Consider the following 22,309-nt stretch of genomic DNA (forward strand, 5'->3'; position numbering starts at 1 on the left):
GCTGGAGGCCCTGGCGTGCCCATTCTCTCTCATTCTCTCTCTCTCTCTCTCTCTCTCCCCTTTCATTCTCTGTCCCAAAGAAATAAATAAAATATTTATAAAATGGGTGGCTGTGAAGGAGAGGGGTCAGACAGGTGGGGTTGGGCAGGGCTCCAGCCTGCCTGCCTCCCCTTCCTCCTTCCTTTTCCTTACTGCCCCCCCACCACCCAGGTGGCCAGCTGTCTCACAAGTGCTAGGTGGGGCTGGTCCTAGTGCCAGCTCAGCAGAGCTCAGCTGGGGCCCTTTGTCACCCAACGCTTGCCGGGGCCTCGGCCCCTGGTGTTGGGTGTCTGAGAGGATTGGATTCTCTGCTGGCAGCCCACAGACACCGCACTCCTGCGCGGGTGGCCAGGCCTGCAGAGCCTCCTCCAAGCTCCCGGAAAAGGCAGTGGGCTGCTGTCTGTGGTGCTGGCCTGTGGTGGTGGTGGTGGGGGGGTCGCTTCAGGTGAGGGCTAAAGGACCCCCTGATTTGTGGTTCCTCTGGGCAGGCTGAAGGCTTCCAGGACAGTGGTGGGGTCGATGGGTGGAGATGGGGTCCTTCTCCCATCTCTGGGTCTGTCGGTATGGCAGTACTGCTGTGGGTAGAGGTGGCAGGGACGGGGGAAATTATCTACGTTCCCTATGGAGAATGTGCACTTAGGGGGAGAGGGGACATGTCCTAGACTGTGGGCATGGAGCCTGCGTAAACACACGGCGGGGGGCGGGGGGGCAGTGAAAGAAAAAGACGGATCTGCTGGGCAGAGGGGTTCGCTCATGCAGGTATCTTTGAGGAGCGGACATTGAGTTGTCTGCCCAGACATGTGACAGAATGTTGAGAGGGCTGCACCCCCATCAGGGTGGCGTGAGATGTGTGTGGAAGAGGATCCAAGAGCACGCCAGTGGGGTCTTGTGTGGCATGGGCAGGGTGTGACCAGGGTGTCGACACGCATCAGGGTACTTGTGAGAAGTCGGAGTGTTTGTTACCTGGCATGGTGGACTCTTTGGGAGGGTGGGTAAGGCTGGGGTGCGCCCGGAGGCATTCGCAGTCTGTGCCTGTGTGACCCTCACCCCTTCCGTCATTGTCCCCACAGGAACTCTCCCAACCATGTAGATGCCAGCTCAGGGGAGCAGCATGGATCTTGCTGGATGGAGACTTCTAGGTCTGCAGCCCTGAGCCCCTCCAGCCCCTGGACCTCCCCCGACACCTGGGGACATCCCTTGGAGCTCGCCGCTGCTGCTGCTGCTGCTGCCTCCGCCGCCGCCAGCCCACCTCAGCCGCCCCCTCCCCGTGGGGCACCGGAGCCGGCTGCCAGGAGCTGCCGCCCTGCAGCGAGGGCGTGCTGAGCACGGTCGCGCGCGCGCACGTCGGACGTCGCCTTGGAAGCCCCTTGTCCAGTGCTGACTCTCAGGCCCGCCCTGAGCAGAGACCTCAGCAGGCATGGGTGACATGACCAACAGCGACTTCTACTCCAAAAACCAAAGAAATGAGTCGAGCCGCGGGGGCGAGTTCGGGTGCACGCTGGAGGAGCTCCGCTCCCTCATGGAGCTGCGGGGCACCGAAGCTGTCGTCAAGATCAAGGAGACCTATGGGGACACCGAAGCCATCTGCCGGCGCCTCAAAACCTCGCCCGTTGAAGGTGAGTGGGGCAGATTTGAATCCAGGGCTACTGGGCACCTGACAGCGCGGGGCAGGGGGTGGCGCAGCTGTGGCGCATTTGTAACATCCGTCAGCAGAGATGTCTCTGGAATGGGTTGAAATGCCAGCCAAGGCTGGTGGATGTTAGCTGAGTAGCCCAATAGGTGAGCCTCATCACAAGTTACGTCTGCCCCGAGGCACTCGCCCAAACAGAGCTGTGCCCTGAGCCTCCCCCCCACCCCCAGGAGTTTGGCACGGCGGTGGGGGTGGGCCCCACCTTGGGAACAGGAGTGGCATCTGGCGCTGAGGAAGGGCAGGAGGGAGTTGAAGGGGCGCTCTGCCTCGAGTGTCTTCATCTAGGCCCTTGCAAGGGGCCCCGTTTCTCACACAGTCCATGGTGGTCACCTTGGAGAGTCCAGTCTCCCAGCGCCCCCCCCCCCCCACGTGTCCACCCTGCCTTCAGCCTCTGGAGTTCCCTCTTGCTGGCTGGTTTGGGTGTGGAATCCAGCACTGTAGACACCGTGGGCTGGGCCGCTGATCATGGGCTGCGACAGGCCGGGTGAAGGCTATCATTGTATGTCCTGCCCTGGTGTGGTGGCGGAGAGGGGGAGAGGTGGAGGAGGACTTTGCTTCTGAGACCTTTCTAAAGGGCCCAGAACTAGAGCATCTGCCCAGAAGCAGCGAGGAGAGAACTCACTCCTGCAGACACCCATTCCCACTCTCACCTCCCACCGGTTACCATGCAGGGGCACACCGCAACTTACACATGCCCTGACTCCCTGGGTCCGCCACCTCGGCACTTAGTGCAGGTCTGGGCATACACCTGGGTACTCAGTAAGAGGCCAACACGATTGCTCTAAGTGGATGGAAGTTATCCCCGCCCCCCAAATAGAGGCCCCAGCCTAGAAAGCAGGTGGCATCTGGGTCAGATACATCTGCCACCTAGGTCCTGTGCCCGTGTCTGGGCACTGCTGGACACTATCTCTGGGCCGTTCCCACTAAAGCTGCTTTATGTAACTCAGAGCCCGTGGGGGCCAGCCAGGCTTGTTCGTAGTCCTGTGCCTGCAACGCTGCCGTGTCCGGCATCTCCTGGGTATTTGTGCTCTACTCTCTCTGGCCAGGAGGGGAAACTGAGGCTGTTCTCATACTGAATGCTCTTGCCGATGCCCGGCCTGTTAGCTGAGCCTGAGGTCTGGAAGCATCTTTTCTCTCTGCGCTGTTTGTCTGTCGTTCGTGGGAAGACGTGGTGGTGGGGCGGGGGGGGGGGAAGGGGGGATACGGAAAACATTCATTCTGGCTCCAGGCTTGAAAATGGCCACGTGGGACTGTAAGAAGGGTATGAGCTCCCCTGGCAGATCCTGGGTCCCTGTGAGGCCACCATTTAACCGCTGGCAGAATAAGCCACACTCGCCCCCACCATCTGGCTGGGATCCTAGGAGGCTGCTTGAGTGCCCTTTGCCTTGGGGTGGGACCCTGGACGTTACCTTGAGTCAGGGGTCTTAAATGTCTCTGAGTCTAGTTCTAGAAACTGCTGGAAACTGTGACCCTCTCCCCTGAAGAGCAACTGTCAGAAATTATAGATGTGTTCAGATGACCTCAAAACCAAGCGTGGACCCCAGGCTAACAAAACCACCACCACTGCTACCCAGATAGTGTTGCAGTCAGGTTCTCATTGCTGGTAGAAATCACCAACAGCAGCTTGTGGGAAAAAAAAAAAAGAAAGTTTATTTTGGCTTACAGGCTCGAGGGGAAGCTCCATGATGGCAGGGGAAAACGATGGCATGAGCAGAGGGTAGACATCACCCCCTGGCCAACATAAAGTGGACAACAGCAACAGGAGAGTGTGCCAAACAGTGGCAAGGGGACACTGGCTTTAACACCCATAAGCCCGCCCCCAACAATACATTGCCTCCTGGAGGCGTTAACTACCAAATCTCCATCAGCTGGAACCTAGCATTCAGAACACCCAAGTTTATGGGGGACACCTGAATCAGACCACCACAGATAGCTTTGTAGACACTGGAGACCCTTGGGGCCAAACTTCAGAAAGAGACACCCGCTCTGCACCGCTGGGGGAGACAGGCGCCAACCCAAGGGCAGAACTGCCCCTCTCTCCCTCTGCCTGCGCGCCCAGCTTCCGGGAACACCCTGAGACACGTCCACAGAGTCCACAGCCCACCCGGAGCCCATCCTGACAACTTCTCATGAGGTCTCTGAAAGAAAAGACCTCTGCGAAGGAAAACCCACTATCAGATTACCTGGGCTCCTCCTGCACTGATTTCTGGAAGGTTGCTCTAGAGTGCCAGGAAAGGGGATATGGAAGAGATTTGGGGGGAAGCAAAAGAGCCCAGATATGAACACTCTGGGTTCAAATCCCTGCTCTGCCACTTTCCAGCTGTGGGACTCTGGGCACATGACTCAACCTCTGCGTGGGGCTGACAGTGGTGACCCTGGAGGGTTGTGGTGAGATTAAGGGGAAGTAACTTAGAGGAATGTCAACACGTGGCTGGTTGTGAGCATTAGGGTTCAGTCCTAAGACCGAACACCTCTTTCTTCCCGTAATGACAGTGGTGGTACCCAGCTGAATGAGTCCCCAGCGTCTGAGTGCCCCCACGAAGTTGGTGCTTGTGGTTCTTTGCATTGTGGAAGAAACAGAAAGGTGATATGTGACCCTTCCCGATCCGGGGCTGCTGCCCTCACATGGGCATTGCTCTAGGCTGGACTCTTATGCGTCCCTGGCTATCGGTGTCCCTGGAAAGCAGCTGTCACCTCCTACAGATGAGGGCCATATGACTAGAGACCACCCCCTACTTAGGTGGGAGCAGGCTTTAAATGAACAGAGCTGCATGTGACCCCATGAGTTTGAGCCACCCTGAGACTACATAGTGGATTCCAGGTAGCCTGGGCTAAGAGCGAGACCCTGCCTTGAACAAAGAAATGCTTGGCATTTCTTCCTGCCTGGAGCAATAGATGTCGTTTTGAAGAATACTGAAAGAGTTCAATAAAGCCTGGGGGCCTCGATTGCCATGTCTGTGAAATGGGAATGATAACAGCCCTTCAAAGGGGTGTCGTGAGGCTTCAAGTCATAAGCCATCGAGGCAGAACCAGATGCAGATACTGGTGTCCGTTACCTTCTGTTACCACAATGAGTGGTTTGAAAACATCATGTATGGCCAGGTGTGGTGGCACATGCCTTTATTCCCAGCACTCGGGAGGCAGGGGTAGGAGGATCACCATGGGTTTGAGGCCACCCTGAGACACCATTGTGAATTCCAGGCCAACCTGGACTAGAGTGAAACCCTACCTCGAAAAAAACAAAATGTATGACCATGAAAAGAGTGGGGCTCAGTAAAACAGTACCCATGGAAGAGTGTGCGTTGCCATCAGCATGCTAGAAAGACGGAGGACCAGTGTTGGGGATCCCCAAGGCTCAGGAGAGAGGCTGAATGTTGCTCCCTGAAGTGTCCCCAGCACCTGGTGGCAATGGTCAGGGGCTTCAACTTAATATTCATGGAAGAAAGTGGGGCGGGGTGGTGGAGGAGATGGGAGGGAGAGATAGAGAGAGAGAGGCAGGTCCTGGCGGCCCTCCCTGCACAAGACGGAAGGTGCAGACTTGGGCACAGGACACAAGACACCCAGTGTCGCCCCGGGGAAGCAGAATGCTCCAGTTCCCCAAACCTGGCACGACGCTGCCACGAGCCACACCAAGCCCACGTGGCCCTCATCCTCCCCCATGACCCTGAAGCAGAGGTGACCGGGGCAGGCCCCTGTGGATGCTCCCGGCAGTATCTCATGGTAGGGAGGGAAAGGGAGACAAAGAGGTTGGGGGCATCGGCGGGGCTGGCTGGGAACTGGACACCGCGCCACTCGCTGTGAAAGGGAGCCTGCGGTTAATTTTGTATGACTCTGCGAGACAGCCCGAGCGGCAGGGCGAGGGGCTCGGGCGGGCCAGCGAGCAGGTCACGGGGTGGGGGGGGAGCCTCGTGTGGTGACCTTCCGCAGCCCAGACACCCAGGAGGACGTGAGAGAGCAAGTGAGGGTCTTCTGTTCTCCATGTGCTCTGTCATGGATTGCTGGACCCCTGAGTTGTCGGTGGGGAAATCAAGGCAGCCACAAACCCTGTACTGACCGTCCTAGGCAGAGAGAGGCCGGGGCTGCTGGAATATGCTTCTTAGGTGGGAATACCTCCCTCCGTGGGCTGCAGATAGGTGAGCAGGCCCTTGCTCCCCATTGGATCTTCCTAGAAGGAACCATGCTCCTTTTTAGGGTTCTGAATCCTGTGAGGCATAAGGGCCGGAGGGGAGAACGTACAAGGATATCCAAGGCTGAGCAAGAATAGTCACCCTCTCACATAAAAGCAGGGCATCAGGAAAAGGCTGGAAGGCGAAGTGTCCCAGCTTCACCCCTTACTAAGAAGGCTCGTGGCTCTCATGGCCTCGGTTTTCTCATCTATGAGACGAGACTTTGGGCCCCTTTCCCTCTGCTGTTGGGAGCGAGTGACTTCAGAAGGTTCAGTGAGTTTTCTACAAAAATAAAAAATCATCTTCTGGGACTGGGGATGGAGCACCCACCTTGAATGCTTATAGCCCCGATGGACATGCTTGCCTGGCAGCACATACATGAAGCCCTGACTGGGCCAGGTGTGGTGGTGCCTGCCTTTAATCCCAGCACTCGGGAGGCAGAGGTAGGGGGATCACTGTGTGTTCGAGGCCACCCTGAGAATACAGAGTGAATTCCAGGTCAGCTTGGGCTAGAGTGAGACCCTATCTTGAAAAGGAGTAAGTAAATCATCTTCTAGCATGTACTGAGTCAGTAATCAGACCATGCTATCAACTAGAAACTCATGGAAGCCGACTGATGACTGAGGGATTTCGTGGCTGTGCGCAGGGGCCGGTCCGCCGAGGCTGTGGTGGAGGCGGGGCCTCCGGCTGTTTGTACACCTGTCCAAACCTCTCCTGCTGTCCTCCGTGCTGGTTTCATCTCCCAGGCAGACACTTGCCATGTTGTTACCCCCAAAAGACCCTGGCTAACACCCCCTTATCCCAGCCACCCCTGCAGCATAAGGCATTTCTCCCTTCATGGCTCTCCTCCTTAAATCTCAGGAAAGAGTCTCATTGGGCCAGCTGATGTCACATGACCAAGTGCTAAAAAATCCCTGGGGCTGGAAAAAGACATCAGAGCCCATCACACACTTAACCTAGACCTCATGACCATAGGGATAGGGAAGGGGACCACACATGCAAACTTCCCGGGCTCGTGAGCTGGGTACACACATGACCAGACGTGGGGAACCGAGTCACTCCACGCTCTTGAACTGAGCTCAACCTGGGTGAGAAGACATGGAAGAGACAGCTGAGAGACAAGGCAGGCTTTCTGAAAGCCGCACACAGCCCAAATGCAGAGTCACCGCAAGAATTGACCCCTCAGTAATCACACCCGGGAATCTGTCACAAGCTGAGGCCATCCATGCCAACCCAGTCTGTGACATAACAGTGAAGGAGACCAGCTCAGGATCATGATCTGAGTCCTTCCTCCATTCTCCTATCTAGCTGTGGGACATGAGACCAGTGATCGACCTCCCTGGGCCTCAGTTTCCTCATCTGTAACATGGGATTACAACTGTACTGCTTTCATAGAGTCTCGGCGTGGACTAAAGAAACTCACACATGGGCTGGAGAGCTGGCTCAGTAGGTACAGTGCTTGCTGTACAGACATGAGGACTTCCATTTGGATCCCTGGAACCCACATGAAAGCCAGGCATGGTGGTACAATGCCCGGAATTCCAGCAGTTGGGAGGCTTGAGAGGTAGGACTCCCTAGGATTCACTGGCTAGCTAATGTAGTGGATTGGTGAGCTCCTGGTTCAGTGACAGACAAAAAGAGAGAAAGAAAGAAAGAGAGAAGGAAGAAAAGTAAAAAGGAAAGAAAACACAAAGGAGGGGACTGGAGAGATGACTCATCAGTTAAAGAGGTTTACTGACAAAGTCTGATGGCCTGGGTTTGATTCCCCAGTACCCATATGAAGCCAGATGCACAAGATGACACAAGCCTCTGGAGTTCATTTGCTGAGGCAGGAGGTCTTGGCATGCCCATTCTGTCTGTCTGTCTCCCCTCTCTCTCTCTCATTCTCAAAAAAAAAAAAAAATATATATATATATATATATATATATATATATTTTTTTTTTTTTTACAAAAACAAGGTGGGGGAACTAAGTGAGATCCGTGATGCCATCCTCTGGCCTCCACACATATGGTATATGCACATGTGCCCACACACACCTGAACATGCATACACATGCATGCACATCATACACACGGGCCCAAAATAATCCATGCAAAGTGCGTAGTGCCTGGCACGCAGTAAGTATGACATCAACATTAGTTGTCGTTATTCTTCTTCTCTGCCAGGAGCTCTGTGTGACTTTAAAGTTCATGTTGAATTTTAATTAGTGGAGGGGGACAGACAGCCCATCCTGGCAGAGTAATGGATTTGAACAATGCATGAGCGTATGTGGGTTAAAAATATAAAAACATTAGTGTTGTATTTACTTTGTGATGAATACATGCCTCTCCCCCCCACACCCACCCGCCAATATATCCCCACCGTGGGGACAAATCCTTTAAAAGCAGGTTGATGGGAAGGGCTGAGAGGCTGTAGATCTGCTTCCCAGAATGCCGCCCACACAGCTTCTGAGTCATCAATAGAATAGCCCAGCGCCCATCTGCGCTGTGGACTGTCCCTGGCATGGCTGTTCTGCGGGCCAGGAGATGGCTAGGGGTGCATGGGGAGTGGGTAGAGAAAGAGCCACCTGCAGCTGATGGAGAGCTTCTGGGTGATCTCAGCAGGATGAGGCCACCCTTAATAGTTCACCCACCCTCAACCATGTTCTGCTCAGCGAGGCCCCCAGCAACGTACTGGCGGAGATGGGACAGTGTTCACAGGAGAGGACCCGGCATTAGGCAAATCCACTACGCAGTGAGTCCACAGCCCAAAGCTCCTAGGCTGCTGTCATTGAGCAGTGTGTCAGACTCCTGGGAGCCCCTGCAGAAAACAAGGGTGTGGGAGGAAAAGTGGCCTGATTCTCCTAATGAAGGCATCAGTGCTTTGCAGAATAAACACATACTAAACAGTAAGCACCCCATTACGTGCTCAGGAAAGATGAGGAATGAGAAGAACATTGACTTTGAGTCCTGCCTTTGCCCAGCGGAGCCCTAGAGCCAGTCACCCCTCTCGGAGCCTCAGTCTCCCCATCTGTCAAGGATATGGTAGTAACCACACCTGCATCCCAGAGCTGATAGATGGTGGCCCCAAGAGCTTCCCCCTGACTTCTGCAACCGAACTCCAGACGCTTGCGCCACCTAGTGGACATGTGCGACCTTGCACTTGCCTCACCTTTGCATCTGGCTATGGGGGGGGGGGACCTGGAGAGTGGACCATGGGTCTTTAGGCTTCACAGGTAAGCGCCTTCACCGCTAAGCCATCTCTCCAGCCCTTCTAACTTCTGGAGGGAGGCAGAGACAGATTTGCTAGTTGAGCAAGTATGTTATGCACCTACTGTGTGCAGGCTTGGGTTGCATATTCTAGAAGGAGACCTGGAGTCACTTCCCAGTGTTCCCAGGAGAGCGGTGTTTGCATCATGTGAAATGCACCTGGGACAGTGAGGAGGCAGCGAGGACCTGCAGCTTTCAGGGACGTCCCCTCCAGGTCCAAAGCCAGGAGTGTTGTTCTGGAAGCAAGCAAGAACCCTCGGTCCAACCAGAGGGAAGAGCAGAAACCTTCCGGGGACCCCTTCCCTCCAGACCCCAGAAAGAGCTCATGAAGAGGGTCAGAGGTGGGCTGTCTGCTGCCCTGCCCGATCCCCTCTGGCCTCTAGCTGAAGACTGACTTCCACACGCACCAGCTCGCAGCACTCCAGACTCGCGGTGGAGGCTGCATGGCATTATGTCACCTTGTCTTCCCACCAGCTTTGGCAAATGAGAACTAATGCCATCCTGGCCAGCACAGGAGGAAACTGGGGCAAAGCACCCCCACCAACCAGCAGCCCAGCCGCAAGTCCTCACGCCTCCTGGCTACTGAACGCCTGCCACCTGCTACTGACAGAAAGAACGGCAGAGACAGGACGGGTCCAACGAGGGACACAGTCGGGATGGGTGTCCTCTGAGATGGGCCTAGAAGGGCAGGATGGCATCAAATGCACAGACACGGGAAGGAACGTAGATCTTTAAAAGAAAAAAAATTTGCCGGGCGTGGTGGCGCACGCCTTTAATCCCAGCACTCAGGAGGCAGAGGTAGGGGGATTGCTGTGAGTTCGAGGCCACCCTGAGACTCCATTGCGAATTCCAGGTCAGCCTGGGCTAGAGTGAGACCCTACCTCAAAAAACCAAAAAAAAAAAAAAATTTATTTTTATTTATTTGAGAAAGAGGGAGGGGGAGAGAATGGACACACCAGGACCTCCAACCACTGCAAAAGAACTCCAGACGTATGCGCCACCTTGTGCATCTGGCTTAACATGGGTCCTGGAGAATTGAACCTGGGTCCTTTGGCTTTGCAGACAAATGCATTTGCCACTAAGCCATCTGTTTAGCCAGGAAAGTGAATCTTCACAGGGAACCACAAGAGCAAAGGGCCTGGGGTGAGGTCCAGAGTATACTTGGGGAGGAGTGAGGAGTTCATCATGCTGGGGCCTAGGGCAGCTCTCATGGGCCCCAGACTCCAGCTGTGGCCTGTGTATGGTCTTACAGGCTCATACCATGTCCTCTTGGATCCTAGTGTTTAGGTTTGATGCCCTGTCCGTGTGCGTATGAAATAGCCTCAAGCTCTGTAAGGGGAGGGAGATGCTGGATGGACCAAAACTCTGAAGATCTGGGGAAGTGATCCTCATATTAGATTCCCGGGTGCCCTGCGGTTCCACAGAAGTGCCCGGGGAGTGGCTGGGCTCTGCTTGCATCTCCAGGGGAGACACTGCCATCTGTTTTTCATGGGGAAGCACCTGGCAAGATTTTTTTTGTGCATATGTGTAATATGTGTGGTGTATGCACGTGGTATATGCCCATGTGTTCTGCAGATGTGTAGAAGCCTGAGAAAGATATTAGATGTCCTTCTCTTTTGCTCCTCCACCTTGTTTCCCTGAGACAGTCTCTCACTGAAACTGGAGCTCCCCGTTTTCAGTTAGACTGGCTGAGGGACTGAGGGAGCCCCAGTGTCCTCCTGTCTTGGCTCCCCTCTCAGTCACAGGACATGTGTAGCCAAGCCCAGCTTTTTATTTTAATGACATTTTTAAAAACATATTTTATTTATTTATTTGAGAGAGAGAAAGAGGGAGGGGGAGAGAGAGGGAGAGAATGGGTGCACCAGGGCCTCCAGCCACTGCAGATGAACTCCAGACATATGTGTGCCCCCTTGTGCATCTGGCTTACATGGGTCCTGGAGAATCAAACTGGGATCCTTTGGCTTTGCAGGCAAACACCTTAACTTCTAAGCCATCTCTCCAGCCCCATGCCTGGCTTTTTACATGGGGCCCAAACTCACATCTCTGTGCTTGCTCAGTAAGCACTCTTACTGAGCCATTTCTCCAGCCCAAGATTTTATTTTTTAACAGTTGAAAAAAAATTTCCAGTATACTCTGGACCTCACCCCAGGCCCTTAGCTCTTGTGGTCCCCTGTTAAGATTCACTTTCTGGGCTAAACAGGTGGCTTAGTGGCAAATGCATTTGCCTGCAAAGCCAAAGGACCCACTTTTAAAAAGTATTTTATTTATTTATTTGAGAGACAATCAGATAGAGTGGGCATGACAGGGCCTCTAGTCACTGCAAAGGAACTCCAGATACATGTGCCACCTTGGGTGCTGGGGAATCACACCTGGGTCTTTAGGTTTCATAGGCAAGATCCTTAACCGCTGATCAATCTCTCCATCCCTCAAAAAAAAAAAAAAAAAAAAAAAAAAAACCCTCTTAAAAGAAACTTCTTCTCTGGGGTAAGTGCCAGAGTAGAACATTTCCGGGAGCTGGTGGAGCCCATGCGCCCCTGCACCTCAGTCTTTCCGTCTGACAAATGGAGAGATCATTCCCCTGTCCCAGGCTGGCCTTCTGAGCACATGGATGAGGGCACACGGCACATGCCTGGCCATAGCTGAGTCCTGGGGGTGGTCCCTCTGTGCACACACACACTCCACGCCACACCTGGTCTCTTGCTAGCTATAGCGGTGGGGCGGGGTGGTAAGGCAGGGTCTGGGCTGGAGAGGGTCTCAGTCCATCCGCCTATGTTTAGATGGGCTGGGCTGGGACGAGGCTGGAATCCACCTGCCTCTGGCCCCTGTTGACTGCCACTCTCTTCGGAATTCCTCCCTGCCCATGTTTCGGTTTCCCCAAGTGCAAAACAAAGGGTCTTAATAGTATCAGAGCCCACACACCCCTGCCCCAGGCCCGAACATTCTAGAGACATGAGACGCACTGCCCCCAGCAGTGGAGAGGTCCGAGTCGCCAAGGCTCTCTTCCTCTGACGTACCTGTGACCTTGAGCCTCCATGCTCAGCTAAGGTCCCTGTCACCAGGGACCAGTCTAACCATCTCATTCTGCGATAACAGAATGCCCGGGACAGGGTTATTTATAAAAGACAGGGACATGCTTCTTACCCGGCTGGAGGTTGAAGTCTGAGGTCAAGGGCCCAGAGATGGTGAGGTCTTGCTCCTGCAAGGTGAAAAGCAGAAAGGGGATTAGAAGCACGAGAGAGAGGAATGGAGGAGGGAGGAAAGAGGTCTAACCTAGTCTTCTTCTTTTTTTTTTTTTTTTTTTGAGGCAATCCCAACAGACAGGACTTTTATTTTATGAGAGAGAGAGAGAATTGGTACGCCAAGGCCTCAGCCACTGAAATTGAGCTCCAGACGCTTGCACCACCTAGTGGGCATGTGAGACCTTGCACTTCTCTCTCTCACCTTTGTGCATCTGGCTTTCATAGGACCTGGAGAGTCAAACATGAGTCCTTAGGCTACGCAGGAAAGCACTGTAACCGCTAAGCCATTTCTCCAGCCCTAACCTGTTCTTTAATCAGGAGCCTTCTCCTACTTTTCAGGTCACTAGGCTTGTCCCTTCATGACCAGCACGCTCAATCCATAATAGCATCAACCAACTCATGTGTCTAATCACCTCTGAAAGGCTCCACCTCTGGACACTGTCGTGTTGGGGTCAAGTTTCCAGCACAGGAAGATGAGTTCAGACCAGAGCAGGGCCTCACCCTCCCTGGCTCCCAAAGGTGGGGCTTTATAGCTGGCCGGCACAGGGACATTCCCTGGGGAGAGTTCTCTGACTCCCAGAAGTCCAGGGCTCAGGGCCCTAGTTTTTAATTCCTCCTCCTCTCCACATCTCAGTTTCCTCATCTGTCAAATGGGCGAAAAGGTGGCAAACATTGCGAATGCCTGGACTGGCCCCTACATTAGTACACCTTCAGCTGGGTGCCCAGCCTGGATCCCACGGGGCCCAGACATGGCACAAGATAGCCAAAACTTCCTCTCCCTCAGGCAGCTGTCCTCCGAGAGGCCCGCGTGGGGCGGTGTGTTTTGCCTACACAGGCCCCTCACGTTGCGACGGTTATCTTGCCCCACCTGGTGCAGCCCAGGCCCTTACCGCAGTCTCCACTCAGAGTTATTTATAGCCTGTGGAAATTATCACCACGGCCTGTGCCTCCCTGGTACCCAGATGCCAGCTTCAGTCGCCACTCCAGAGACATCCCGCCACCAACAAAGTCCTGTGATCTACCCCTGGTGGGGGTGTTTGTCTTGTGGGTGAACGACCTGTCCCTTCTATGATAACCCCTCATGGGGTTAAGAGGCGAGAGCCAGCATTTCTAGCAAGAGGATTTAGGGGGTGCTGCATGGGGGAGATGGCATCTGAGCAAGAGTGTCAGAAAGATCAATGGGTTGAAGGGAGGAAGGGCACCCCAGGTCTGGGGCGACGAGAAAGGGAATGTGGAAGAAAGAGCAGATGGCTTGGGATGGCCAGGGCTCGGGACAAGATTAGGCATGAGAAGTCATAATAACCTAGAGTCATTACCATTACAGCATTAGAGGCGTCACAGACACTGAGAGCTTGGCATACATCATTACCTCATTCCCACTACAGTGTTATAGAGTACAAGTGCCCCGTTTTCATAAACATTTTATTTATTTGAGAGGGAGAAAGTACACGGGCACGCCAGGGCCTCCAGCCACTGCAAATAAATTCTAGACGCATGCGCCACCTTGTGCAGCCGGCTTACGTGGGCCCCGGGGAATTGAACCTGGGTCCTTGGGCTTCGTAGGCGAGTGCCTTAGCTGCTAAGCAATCTCTCCATCCCAGTACCCCCATTTCTATAAACGAGGAAACTGAGGTACATAGAAGCTAAATCACCTGTATAAGACCTCCCCACTAACACATGGAGGAACTGGGATTTGAGGCAGGAACTCCAGAGCCCACGTGGATGGAAATGTCCACAAAGAGGTGAGTGCTGAACCAAAAGCTAGGGCTGAAAATAAGAACATGGGCGCCCCGGAGGCTTCCGGAGAGGAGGAAAGAGCGTAGCTAAGACACCTCGTGCATTTTGTTTGGAATGGAAAGATACCTCCAGAGGAGGGGGCTGGGAGGAGGGAGGAACAGGCTTCCAGAGGAGAAAGGGCAGGCTGAACTAGCCCAGGTGATGGCATGGAGGAAGAATGAGTGTGCGGGAAGGGTTGGCAGTCGAGAGAAAGATAGGTCACTGTGTCTGACCCAAGATGGCAACTGGCGGCCAATTTTGGAGACAAGGCTGATAACACAGGGAAGAGTAAGGTGGACAGGAGGTGGAGGGTGTGCGTGGGGGTCATCCCCTGCAGGGCCTGGAGCTCTGGGTGGGCTGTACAGAAGGTAGATGTCGTCGATGGAGGAGTTCCATGTTGGCTACCAAGTCCTCAGCTATACATGGTGACGGGGGGCGGGGGGGGGGAGAAGGCCAGCCCCAGGTCTAGTAGCTCCCCGGGGCTCTGTCCTGCCCACCTCGCTGTAGAGTACACACACCGTAAGCGTGCAACAGCAGAATTCCTGACAGGAGGAGGCCCTGGAGGAGAGCAGCCACTAGAGCCACTAAGTGTTAGGCAAAGGAGAAGCCAGCAGTGGAGGGAAGGGTCAAATACGGGTATGGCATGATCAGGGTGTCTGTCACTGGACTGGCAGTCATGAGGGGACAGGAAAGAGCCAGTCTTCAATGGCGAGGACAGGTTCCTGCATGAGCTCTGGGAACCTCTGCTGGGCACAAGAGAGTATGTCCACCCCTCATACTCTAGCTCAATCACGTCAGAGCACGGGAGACAAGATTCCAGAGGATTTATGGCCCCTCCAGACCGTGTGCGCCTTAAGAACTACCTCATCAGCAGTCAGAGGCTGCACTGGGAGACTGAAGCCAGGAGGGAGGGAATTGCACAGTAGGGATGGATTTGGCCCCAGGCTGGCTCTGGCCATCGTGGATGTGGCTAAGGGGTCAGAAGTCCCGGGATGTTCCCTGGTTCTCCAATACCAAATCACTACTTTCAGCTTTCATGCCTCCTATGAGTCTATAGCCTTGCTGTGACAAACCATTGTGGGCTGGAGAAAGAAGCTGTCCTCTCCCATGACACCAGCAGGGGCTTGACACTGAACGCCTGTGCCCCTCACAACTCACATTAAACCCTCACCCAGAAAGGGAAACAGGATTATGAGGGCAGAGACACCTGGATGGGATCTGCACCCTTATCAAAGAGACCCCAGAGAACTCTGCAGCCCTTCCTGCCACTCTGAGGACACGTCCAGATCCTGCCACTCTCTGAGGACACATCCCAGATCCTTCCACTCTCTGAGGACACGTCCAAATCCTTCCACTCTCTGAGGAATGCATCCAGATCCTTCCACTCTCTGAGGACACGTCCAAATCCTTCCACTCTCTGAGGATACGTCCAGATCCTGCCACTGTGAGGACACACCCCAGATTCTTCTATTCTCCGAGGACACATCCCAGATCCTGCCACTCTCTGAGGACACATTCCAGATCCTTTCACTCTCTTGAGAACATATCCCAGATCCTTCTGCTCTGTGAAGGATCATCTCAGATCCTTTCACTCTATGAGGGAGCATCACACTGTGGTTGATCCTAGGAGCAGACATCACCAGGCCCCACCCTGACAGCTCCTTGGTCTAGGACCCCTGTCTCCTGCCTCATTGCCAGCAGTCATTCCTGTTGTCACCTAGCCACCATCCATGGCATTTCTGTTCCCGCCACTGAGGACAGACAGCAGGCTCCTCCTTCAGATGTGGGGGAGGATGTGTCTGGTGATCTTGTTGGCTTGTAGTGACCATCTTCCCTGTGTTTCCTCAGGTCACATTCCACCTAACAATAGCAACAAATCCATGCAAACAGGTTCAAACGAAGGAGGATTACAAGAATAATCTAGAATGTGCTTGTGTGAGGGTACAAGGCAAGACCAGCCACTTCTGTCATTGCTCTTCGCTTGGCCTACCATGAGCATCATCCGCTACCTCTGCTGGCTGTACAGCCCAGTCGGTGAAGGTGTGGACAGAGTGAGAGTAGGGTCCTCGTGTGGGGGCAAATTGGGAACTCTGAATTTGCACAGATCAGTGGCAGAGCTGACAGTGCAAGTTTTTGGTCCTTGCTATCATTCAGGTTGTGAGCATGCTGGTGAACCCGTCACCCGGCTGACTCCCTGCAGCGGGCCGTTTTCCCCTGTGTAAATACTGCCGCCTTGTTACCAGCAAGGCGTTATTAAACACAGGTTGGGAGGAGACACACAGCAGTGTGCCCCCCATACATACACAGCTTCCCCCAGGGGAGAGACCCTAGAGAGAGGTTCCTAGATAAGTAGAGATGATGGGTTTGGGGTATCGGTCTGCCTTTTACAGTGTAATTTAAGTAATTGCAAGTTTATATCACTGGATTCTAATGATGGCTGCAATTAACAGCCAGCTCACAGGCTAACAAGCAGGTGTGAGCTGGGTTCGAGCCAATCATCAGCCTCATCTCCCAGGATCATCTCTGGCAGGTGGTTGGCTGAGCTCAGTCACATGCTCACCTCTGGACAGGTGGAGAGATCCTGGTCTCTGGAAAAGAAAAAGGAATGGTGTCGGCCCAGACCCATCACGAGCTTCTGTTTGTTCCTTCATTGTTTCCTTGAAGTTCTTTTTATATTTCTTTCTTTCCTTCTCTTTTCCTCTCCTTTCTCTCCCCCTTTCCTTTCCTTTCATTCTTTTCTTCCCTTCTTTCTCTTCCTCTTATTTTCCTGTCCCCGCCTTTCTAACGTATAATTAATTGCTCAAGCTCCCAGAGAATAACGCGTCTACACAAACCCCTCCATTTCTCAGGCTCTCCCCTCTGAAGGTCTCCCCCCACAGCAGCCACAAAGAACTAAACATGTCAAATCGTGCCATTCCCTGCTCAAAGCCCAGGGCTTCCCTGCTCTCTGGATAAAACCAAGCCTCCTGTCTGCGGCCCGCAGAAGTGATCTAGCCACCACCCTGTTACAGGGAACCCTGAGGACAGGTCACCACACCCATGGGAGTTGGAAGTCCCCGATTCTTAGAAAAGAGGACTTTCTTTAAAACTATAAAGCTAGGGCTCGGGAGATGGTTCAGCAGGCAAGAGTATTTCTGTAAGCATGAGGGCTTCAGAGGGCCTGAGATCATCTGAGTTCAATTCGCCAGCACCAGTGTAAACAGCTGGGTATGGCCATACATGTCTGCAACCCCAGTCCTGTGGGGAGCAGAGGCTGGAGAATCGCTGAGGTATACGTTCCCCCTCACACACACACACATATACCACATAATACACATGCAAAAATAAAGAGCTTTTGCCCTTTGTTAAAAGAAGGGTTCCAGAGTGAAACTGAAAATAGCTAATAATTACAATGCTGGTGAGGTGCTTCAGACTATAGCTGTCCTGTTTCCTTCTACCCCAACCAAATTTTGACCACTTGCTACTGCAGTGTGCCCCCAGGTGGAGAATCACTGTGCTCATGTGTTCATCCATCTCCCACATGCCCACTCTCTTTTGAATATTTTTATTTATTTGCGAGAGAGAGAAAGAATGAGCTTGCCACAGCATCTTGCTACTGCAAACAACTGTGGACGTATGCACCACTTTGTGCATCTGGCTTTATGGGGGTACGTACTAGGGAATTGAACTCAGGCCAGTAGGTTTTGTAAATAAGTGCCTTTAACCTTTGAGCCATCTCCCACTGTTTATAAATTATATTTATTTATTTGAGAGAGCGAGAGAGGGAAAGACATAGACAGAGAGAGAGAGAGAGAGTGAATGGACCTCCAGACACTGCAAATGAACTCCAAATGCATGTGCCACCTTGTGCATCTGGCTTACGTGGAGCCTGGGAAATCAAGCCGAGGTCCTTTGGCTTTGCAGGCAAATGCCTTAACCGCTAATCCATCTTTCCAGCCCTCATCTCCCACCCTTGAAAGAAGCGCTTATTGAGCATATACTTGGAGTAAAACACGGTCCTCGGTGCTTGGGATGTAACAGTAATCAAAACCAACAGAGTCCCTTCCTCTCAAGGCTCCCAGGAGCCTACAGGAAAGAAATATAGAAATAGAGTTGTAAGAAGGAAAATACTGTGTCCATAGTGCTTTGGGAACAATTGGGGATGGAGCTGTAGATGGGTAATCAGGGACGGTGTACCTGTGGAGGTATCACTTACCCTAAAGCACAACCGATGTGCTAGATGCCTGAAAAGAGCATCTGTGTATGGCTGAATGTGGGAATTCCCGGCCACTGCTCTTTAGTATTTTATGGCCCACTGTGTCCACTCCTTGGCCTCTGTCAGCGCTTTCCAAGGCCCTATAACGTTCATCATCTTTTTTTGGCATGTGTATGTGTGTGGTATGTGTGCGTATGCGCAGGGGAACATGCATGTGTATATACACACACATCTGGAAGCCAGAGGTCAATGTTGGGTGTCTCTGACACTTGCCACCTTATTTTTGAGTCAAGGTCTCACTGAATCCAGAGCTCACCAGTTGGGTTAGCCTAGCTAACCAGCTTTCCCTAAAGATCCACCTATCCACCTTCCGCGCACTGGGATTACAAATGCTGCCCCAACCCATGGCATTTACATGGGTGCTGAGATTCCAAATTCAGTTCTTCACACTTTGTGTGACAAGTGCTTTATTGGCTGAGACTTCTCCCCAGTCCATGTCTTTTTTTTTTTTTTTAAGAGAGCAAACCGGACTGTGGGGAGAGAATTGGCATACCAGGGCCTCAGCCACTAAAATCAAACTCCGGGCACTCCCACCACCTAGTGGGCATGTGCGAACCTGCACTTGCCTCACCTTTGTGCTCTGGAGTTGAACATGGGTCCTTAGGCTTCGCAGGCAACTGCCTGAACCCCTGAACCATCTCCCCAGCCCCCAGGATCTTCTTATATCACCACTGCCCGGTGAAATAAACTTTTTGCCCTCCATTTCTTTTTAAACATTTTTGTTTATTTATTTGCATTCAGAGAGAGAGAGAGAGAGAGAGAGAGGGAATATGCAAGAATGGGTGTAGCAGGGCCTTTTGCCATTGCAAACAAACTCCAGATGTATGCACCACTTTGTGCATCTGGCTTTACATGGGTGCTGGGGAATCGAACCTCAGTCTGCATGCTTTGCAAGCAAATGCCTTAAACCATGGAGCCATCTCTCCAGCCCTTGATATCTTTTTTAAATTTTTTTTATTGACAACTTCTATACTTACAGGCAGTAAGCCATGATAAATCCCTCCCTTCTCCACTTTCCCCTTCACAACCCACTGTCCATCATATCCCCTCACTCTCTCCATTAGTCTCTCTTTTATTTTGATTGTTTTCGCCATTGATGACTTCTGTCTCCCATAGGGCTGCATTCAATGCAGGTTTTTCCAGCTTTCAGTCAGCTGGTCTACAGGGAGAAGGTTTTCAGCTCAGCACCACCTTGATTTCTCAGTGACCTTGCCGCCCAGGCTTGTGGAGTCTTCAGCAACAGGGTCTTACCATCTGTTACTCATGGGAAACCAAGGGCCTTGGCAATAGCCTGTAATGTTTTGGAGGCAACAGGGACCTCCCTGGCCAACAACTCACTGGAAGGCTTCCCATCCCTGACATTGAAAATTTCCTAGTAGCAATCTATGGCTTCTGGATGTTCCATTATCCAAAAAAAGTAGGCTTTCATGTGTCTTATTCAGAATATTGTGAATATTAGTTGACCCTCCCCCCAACTGCCTTTTACTCAGTCTCTTTCCCTGGTCTCACTTAGGCCTTTCCCCTCCCTGTAATCTGTTCTTCTACTTGCATATACACAATACCGTCCCCTAAAGTCCTTCTTTCTCCTCCCCGCCTAATAGCCTTTTACTAGCTTACTAGTCTCTACTACCAGTTTTTGGTTCCAGCACCCACACAAGTCTAAACATTTGTAGCTAGGATCCACATATGAGAGAGAACATGTGACATTTGGCTTTCTGAGACTTGATTACCTCACTTAGTATAATCCTTTCCAGATCCATCCATTTCCCTGCAAATTTCTTAATTTCGGTTTTCTTTACCACTGAATAGAACTCCATTGTGTAAGTGTGCCACATCTTTATTATCCACTCACCTGTTGAGGGACATCTAAGCTAGCTCCATTTCCTAGGTATTGTGAAGAGAGCAGCAATAAACATGGTTGTGCAAGTATCTAAGGTAGTGAGAAGAGTCATTAGGATATATGCCTAGGAGTGCTATAGCTAGATCATATGGCACATATATTTTTAGCTGTCTCAAGAACCTCCACACTGATTTCCACAATGGCTGTACCAGACTACATTCCCACCAACAGTGTAGAAGGGTTCCCCTTTTTCCACATCCTTGCCAACACTTATTGTTATTTGTTTTCCTGATGATAGCCATTCTGACAGGAGTGAGAAGGAATCTCAAAGTGGTTTTAATTTGCATTTCCCTGATGGTTAAGGATGTAGAACACTTTTGTAGATATTAATATGCTATCTGTATTTATTCCTTGGAGAACTCTCTATTTAGTTTCATAACCCATCTTTTAATTGGGTTGTTTGATATCTTATTGTTTTGTTTTTTAGTTCTTTGTATGTTCTGGATATTAATCCTCTGTCAGATGTATAGCTGGCAAAGATTTTCTCCCATTCTGTAGGTTGTTTTTGCTCTGTTCACAGTGTCCTTTGCTGTATAAAAGCTTTATAATTTAATAAGATCCCAGTGGTTTTATTTCATGAGCAATTGGAGTTACATCCAGAAAGTCATTGCCTAGGCAAATTTGGTGAAGGGGTTCCCCTACCTTTTCCTCTAGCAGTTTCAGGTCTGATATAAAGGTCCCTGATCCATTTGGACTTGATTCTTGTGACAAGGGTCTATTTTAATCCTTCTACATATAGATATCCAATTTTCCCAGTACCACTTGATGAAGAGGCTGTCTTTTCTCCAATGAACATTTTTGGCATTTTTGTCAAAAATCAGATGGCTATAGCTGCTTGGATTAATATCTGGGTCCTCTATTCTGTTCCATTGATCTGTGTGTCTGTCTTTGTGCCAGTACCATGCTGTTTTTGTTACTATGGCTTTGTAATATAGCTTAAAATCAGGTATGGTGATACCACCAGCCTTATTTTGTTGCTCAAAATTGTTTTGTCTATTCAAGGTTTTCTGTGCTTCCAAATGAATTTTAGGGTTGTTTTTTCTATTTCTGTGAAGAATGCCATTAGAATTTTAATGGGAACTGCATTAAATGTGTAGATTGCTTTTGGTAAGGTTGACATTTTCACAAAATTGATTCTTCCAATCCAATAACATGGAATATCTTTTCATTTCCTAGTGTCTTCTGCAATTTCTCGCTTGAGTGTTTTAAAGTTCTTATTGTAGAGATCCTTCACTTCCTTGGTTAGGTTTATTCCAAGGTACTTTATTATTATTTTTTTTGGAAGCAGTTGTGAATGGGAGAGATTCCCTGATTTCATCTTCCACATGGTAGTTGTTAGTATATAGGAGAGCTACTGACTTCTCTGTGCTTATTTTGTATCCTGCTAGGTAGCTACAAGTAGTTATCAGCTCTAACAATTTGCTGGTAGAGTCTTTAGGGTTCCTTATTTACAGAATCATATCATCTGCAAATAATGGTAATTTGATCTCTTCCTTTCTCATTTGTATCCCTTTTATGAGTGTCTCTTGCCTTATTGCTATAGTTAGGACTTCCAGTACCACGTTAAATAATAGTGGGGACAGTGGACACCCTTGTCTTGCTCCTGACTTTAGTTTTTCCCCATTTAGTATTATGTAGGCTGTAAATTTATCATAAATAGCTTTTATTATATTGAGATATGTTCCTTCTATTCCCAGTTTCTGTAGGACTTTTGCCATGAAGGGATGTTGGCATTTTGTCAAATGCTTTTTCTGCATCAATTGAGATAATTATGTGATTTTTGTCCTTTAGTCCATTTATATAGTATATATTACATTTATCAATTTGCATATGTTGAATCATCCCTGCATCTCTGGGATAAAGCCTGCTTGGTTGGGGTGAATGATCTTTGTGATATATTCTTGCATTCTGTTTGCCAATATTTTGTTGAGAATTTTTTCAGCTATGTTCATGAGGGAGATTGGTCTGTAATTTTCTTTTGTTATGTCTTTGTCT

The 22,309-nt window shown here is 51.1% G+C and overlaps 1 protein-coding gene and 1 long non-coding RNA gene across 9 annotated transcripts in view; both read left to right on the forward strand.

Moving 5' to 3' along the window:
- The window catches only part of LOC123454564, a 239,200-nt gene extending 237,885 nt beyond the window's left edge, over positions 1-1,315 (forward strand). The window contains exon 4 of the long non-coding RNA XR_006633402.1: positions 1,110-1,315. This is a non-coding gene — a long non-coding RNA (uncharacterized LOC123454564). The remainder of the gene's footprint in view (positions 1-1,109) is intronic.
- Positions 1,316-1,368: 53 nt separating this feature from the next.
- The window catches only part of Atp2b2 (ATPase plasma membrane Ca2+ transporting 2), a 129,148-nt gene continuing 108,207 nt past the window's right edge, over positions 1,369-22,309 (forward strand). For 3 of the 8 annotated variants that reach the window (XM_045134306.1, XM_045134303.1, XM_045134305.1), the window contains exon 1: positions 1,370-1,655. In XM_045134306.1, the coding sequence (XP_044990241.1) occupies positions 1,457-1,655 (199 nt within the window). In that variant the 5' untranslated portion in view covers positions 1,370-1,456. Of the gene's footprint in view, positions 1,656-22,309 lie in introns of all 8 variants that reach the window. The other 5 variants (XM_045134301.1, XM_045134302.1, XM_004651602.3 and 2 more) reach the window with 3 other exon arrangements.

Source organism: Jaculus jaculus, chromosome 14 (genome assembly GCF_020740685.1).
Source record: "Jaculus jaculus isolate mJacJac1 chromosome 14, mJacJac1.mat.Y.cur, whole genome shotgun sequence".
In the NCBI taxonomy this organism is placed as follows: domain Eukaryota; kingdom Metazoa; phylum Chordata; class Mammalia; order Rodentia; family Dipodidae; genus Jaculus; species Jaculus jaculus.